This window comes from Poecilia reticulata, chromosome 20, assembly GCF_904066995.2.
Source record: "Poecilia reticulata chromosome 20, P_reticulata-male-v2, whole genome shotgun sequence".
In the NCBI taxonomy this organism is placed as follows: Eukaryota; Metazoa; Chordata; class Actinopteri; order Cyprinodontiformes; family Poeciliidae; genus Poecilia; species Poecilia reticulata.
Genome location: NC_088849.1, coordinates 26,710,884 through 26,716,265, shown reverse-complemented (window position 1 = coordinate 26,716,265; position 5,382 = coordinate 26,710,884). Strand labels below are relative to the sequence as shown.

The 5,382-nt window shown below is 40.8% G+C and overlaps 1 protein-coding gene across 1 annotated transcript in view; it reads right to left on the bottom strand.

Moving 5' to 3' along the window:
* The window catches only part of nrn1a (neuritin 1a), a 14,931-nt gene extending 10,883 nt beyond the window's left edge, over positions 1 to 4,048 (bottom strand). The window contains exon 1 of the mRNA XM_081601557.1: positions 3,728 to 4,048. Within this exon, the coding sequence (XP_081457683.1) occupies positions 3,728 to 3,782 (55 nt within the window). The 5' untranslated portion in view covers positions 3,783 to 4,048. The remainder of the gene's footprint in view (positions 1 to 3,727) is intronic.
* Between the last annotated feature and the right edge of the window lie 1,334 nt (positions 4,049 to 5,382).

The window sequence follows — 5,382 nt, the reverse complement described above, 5'->3', positions numbered from 1 at the left end:
AACAAGGCGTGACGTGTCGGACGAGACACGGCTGTCAGGAGAGGTCAGAGGTCAGGGAGGGGCAGCAGATTGTTGGAGCTGAAGCATCAGGAAAACATCTGGAAGTCGCAGGAGGCTCCCTGAGGAACGCCAGGAAGTGGCAGCAACAGGAAGTGGTTTCAAAATAAAAGCTAGAAAACTAAACGCTTTAATTTGCCTTTATTTTGAAGACACGAAGCTGCTCTGCAGGTGGCGCTGTGTGAAAATTAAATCCTGACTGATGTTGTATCGCCTCATTTTGATCATTAAACTGCAGCCAATCAGAGCCCAGGAAGCCGAACGGAGCTCTCGGATTGGCTGCTGTGCTAACACCAGCCAATCACGTCTCGAGTCACATTTTCATTAAAATATTTTACATTTTTAATATGTAAAGAATCTGCAGAGTTTCTGTGAAAAGTTTGAGTCACATTTCAGAAAAACATGTGAATATTTGGGCTAAGCGGCTAACTGGTCGCTAACTGGTTGCTAACTGGTTGCTAACTGGTCGCTAACTGGTTGCTAACTGGTTGCTAACTGGTTGCTAACTGGTCGCTAACTGGTTGCTAACTGGAAATTATAAAAATAAACCAGAAGAAGGTTTTTAAATGTTTTAAATCTCAGACAGATTTGAATTTTTATGTCTGATTTGAAGAATAAAACGGATCCAAATCCATAAAGTTTCTTTTCTTTCATTTATTTTTTTTAAAATTTAACAGGAAGTGACGATTTAAAACGGAAGTTTGTGGTTTAGAAGCTTCAGAGAAAAAGTTTCTGTTAGAAGAAAAACATAAAAATTAATTTAACTTATTTATAGTTGATATTTTAGGGAAACGCAGCTTTATGAAACATTACGACTCAGTTTTATTATTTTCTTTTTCTGTTTTAGATAAATATATATTTGTTATTTTTGCTGTAGATTTTTTATTGTTTCTAAATATTTTAATTCCTTATATTTAATTATGAAAACATTTTGGTTAACTTTGATGCCAAAGTTGTTTTTTTTAGTGTTTATTTGCCTCTTAAATGATTTTTATATTTTTACTGTTTTAAATTTAATTTGTTCGTTTGGTTCAAGTTTTATAGTTTTAATATTTTAACATTTTAAAATGTTTTCTACAGTTTTATGCTTTAAAACTTTGTTTTTTATTTAGGTACAACTTTCAGTTACTGGATTATAAATTAATCTATAATCTGCTGTAAATCTTTTTATTTCCATCTTTAGTTTTTTCTTTTTATGATGAAAAAACATGAAAGTTTCAGGATTTTGATTCATCTCAACGTTTAATTATAATTAAAGTTTCTTTGTTTTATTTAGGGGGTAAAATTATTTTCAGGTCTAAATGATTGTAATAATTTATAATTCATATTTTTAACCATTTTAGTGGCACTTTACAGATTTAATGACTTGATTTAAATCAAAGTGTTTTTTAGTGCAGATTCAGTTTTACAGTGAAATGAATCCAATTAAATTAAACAGGATTATTTTTATTTTCTTTTATTTCCGTGTGAAGTTTTTCATTTTAGATGAATTTAAATAAAAATGTAGAAAAATTTAAATCAGTTTTAAATAAGTTTCTGATAACCGGATGTTGGGATTATTAAATATAAATAAAATCATTAATAAATGTGAATTTAGAGGCTTTGAGTGAAGAAATGATGTTTTATTTAATTTAATGTTTTTAGATTCACATTTTAGTTTAAAAAAATTATCATTTTAGCTCCTTTAATGTTAATATTTTAAACATGATTTAAAATTAATGTTTAAATCCGAAATAAATCAGATTCTGCTGCCTGTGACGTCATCACATTAGACATTAACGTGGATGAATGAGTGAATGTTGAGGGCATTACGTCATCATCTGCAGCTGCAGCAGCGACTGATGGAGCTGCAGCAGCTGCAGCAGCTCAGTCTGTAAAAATAATAATAATAATAATAATAATAATAATAATAATAATAATATTAACAACATTTTCCTCGTGACTTTAATGTTTAAACATGATCATTTTTCTCCATCTCCTCCTTCTCTCTCTCTCCCACCTGCTTCCAGAAACAAACCAGGAATTTTTCCAACATTCCCGGTTTTTATTCCCGTCCCGCGCATCGCGGGCGCGCGCACGTGCTTTATTTATTCGTTTTACATTTATTTTCGTTCACGCCTCCCATCGAGCTCTCATTCACACACACACACACACACACACACACACACACACACACACACACACACACACACACACACACACACACACACACACACACACACACACACACACACACACATCCCGCCATTAATATTTTTCCATCCACATATTTGCATATTTTGATCATATTTTTGTTTAAACTCGTTTGGATTATTTTCTGTTTTTCCCCTTTGAACTCATTCAGTCATTAAATCAACATAAAGTTTCCGGTTTCTAACAGTTTTTGGGTCTAAAACTGGATTTTCATCTGATTTCATGTATTTTTAAGGTTCTGCTGCAGCCGAGTCGGAACCGAACCGCTGCGGGGATCCGGACTCAGGGAACCGGATCAGTCCCGATCAGCTGATTTCTGACGGGCTTGTTAAATCCAGGCCACTCGGTCGATTTTATTCGATCCCTCTGCGCACATCCCGCAAATCCTCCCGCAGCTGCGCTCACATTTCAGCGGGATAAACCGAGAAGCGGCTCTCACTCCTGGTTCTGTTCCTGCTGCGTCTGAACAAAAGGAAACGGACTGAATAATAATTCACTTTTCTCTTCCAGACACGCACGGACTCACGCACGCGCAGAGCCTCCTCCACAGCGCCGTTACGCAACAGCACAAACAGCATCAGGTCCAAAGAGGCTCTGAGGCGTCCAGCCTGCCGAACCGAACCGAACCGGGCCGGCAGGCCCAGCATGGCCCGCTCAGTCACAGAGCACCAGATACTATTATTATTATTATTATTATTATTATTATTATTATTATTATTATTATTATTATTATTACAAACAGAAGAAGGTGTGAAATCGTGCACGAGCAGGGCGCGTGCACCAGCGCCTGTGCGCGCGCTCTGAGGGAAATCACGGAGATAAATTTACATGTTTTTATTTCAGTTTTATGTTTTTGCTGTGGATTTAAATTCAGATTAAAAACAATGTTTTTCTGATGTTCTTATTTCCGGACAGTCGCACTGCGGCGGGATGGACACCGACTACCACCTGGAATCCACCGTCTACTGTCTGGAGTTCCTTTACCGCCGCTTCGTCCGACGGACTAAAATACATTTTCGATAAATGTAAAAATATTGACTTCATTCCGGATCGAAGCAGTTTTTAATTTTCACGTTTTTAACGTTTTTATGAAAAATTCCGCAGCAAAACGTCTCCAGCCGGGACAAGAAGAGGAAGAGGAGGAGGAGGAAGGACGGAGTAAAGAGGAGGAGGAGTGGAGGGGGGCATCCCCCTGTTAGCGCACACACACACACACACACACACACACACACACACACACACACACACACACACACACACACACACACACACTCTCTCTCTACATGTGCAGCGGAGCCTCCGCGGCTTCACGCTGAAGCCAAACTGGAGGAAACAAAACGCCAAAATTTCATTTTTAATAAATTCACCAGAAACAATCCGGATGAAATGAGATGAAAGGGAATGAAAGTTTCCCTGAGCGCGCAGGAAAAACGCGCAGCAACGAGATGAAGGTGTGAAATGATGAAGTTCCGCTCACCGATGTGCAGAACCAGCAGGAGTCTGAGGCACTTGGAGGACCAGGTGACTCCCATCCTCTGCGCCGCCGCGTCTCACCATGAGACCACAGACTCACTAAGTTGGAGAGGAGCCGCACATGACCCGCAAAAAACAGGCGCAAACAGCTACATCCACCGCTGCGGAGCCCCGCTGCTGGCCGGCCGCTCCTCTTCCTCCTCTTCCTCCTCTTCCTCCCGCTGGATGGTCCCTCCTCTGCAGAACCTGCGGGTTGGTGCCGCTCCGCTCCAGATCCGCTCCGCTTTACGCGTCCCGAGTGAGAAAAGAAAAGACGGAGAGAAAGAAAGCTCCTCCCTCCATCCCCGGATCACCCATCCCTCCCTCCCTCCATCTCTCCCTCCTCCCTCCATCCCTCCCTCCATCCCTCCATCCCTCCATCATTCCTCATATTTTAGGATCGTTTCCCTTTTCTTGGTTTATTTTAGAGGAACTGATGACTAAAATGTTCTGATTGAAATAAACACCATATTTAGCTCTGAGTCACAAACAAAAATAACTAAAATGTGTTAAATTATGACAAACAGCCGACATTATAAAAACTTAAAGGCCTCATTCAAACAGGAAGCTGTAAATAAAGCAGATTTATCATTAAAATGACTCAAATATTTACATTTACACTGATCAGGACGACTGGTTCTGGTTCTAGTCCTGGTTCTGGTTCTGGTTCTGGTACTGGTTCTGGTTCTGGTTCTGGTTCTGGTTCTGGTCCTGGTCCTGGTTCTGGTCCTGGTTCTGGTTCTGGTTCTGGTTCTGGTTCTGGTCCTGGTCCTGGTTCTGGTCCTGGTTCTGGTTCTGGTTCTGGTTCTGGTCCTGGTCCTGGTTCTGGTCCTGGTTCTGGTTCTGGTTCTGGTCCTGGTCCTGGTTCTGGTCCTGGTCCTGGTCCTGGTTCTGGTCCTGGTTCTGGTTCTGGTTCTGGTTCTGGTTCTGGTTCTGGTCCTGGTTCTGGTTCTGTTGGACGGGCCCAGCAGACCTGAACTTCCTGCTGGATATTTTCTAGTTTGACGTTTTTCCTGAATCTAAATTGATTTATTTTTATTGAATCTTTTCGTTGCTCAGCGGCAGGTTGAAGGTTTGGACCTCAGGAGGATCCATGTTGGATCAGGATCCATGTTGGACCAGGATCCATGTTGGATCAGGATCCATGTTGGATCAGGATCCATGTTGGATCAGGATCCATGTTGGACCAGGATCCATGTCTCCTGAGGTCCACATGGCGTTTCCTCCCGGTTTCAGTCGGTTTGTAGCAGAAACAGAGGCGACTGCAGGAGAACCTGAAATATGTTGTTTTCCTGAAAGTGCAACAAATAATCCTCTCTGGGTTCTTCACAGAACAAATCCAGGAAATAACTATTTATGAAATAAATACCGTATTTTCTGGACTATAAGCCTCAGATTTCTCTGCCGCTCCAGGTTTTCCACAGCGATGCAGCAGCAGCAAAGGGGGACGAACAGCCAATGTTTGAGTCATTACAGTCGATTAATGTCACGTTTATTACGGTGAAAAATAAAAAGTTACCAAGTTCAGATTTAACTGATTAGTTTCTGAACTGTAACAAAGTGCTGATCCTTCGTGTTGCTACTAGCATGTGCTAAATGAAAATGGACGCTTTCTTCTTT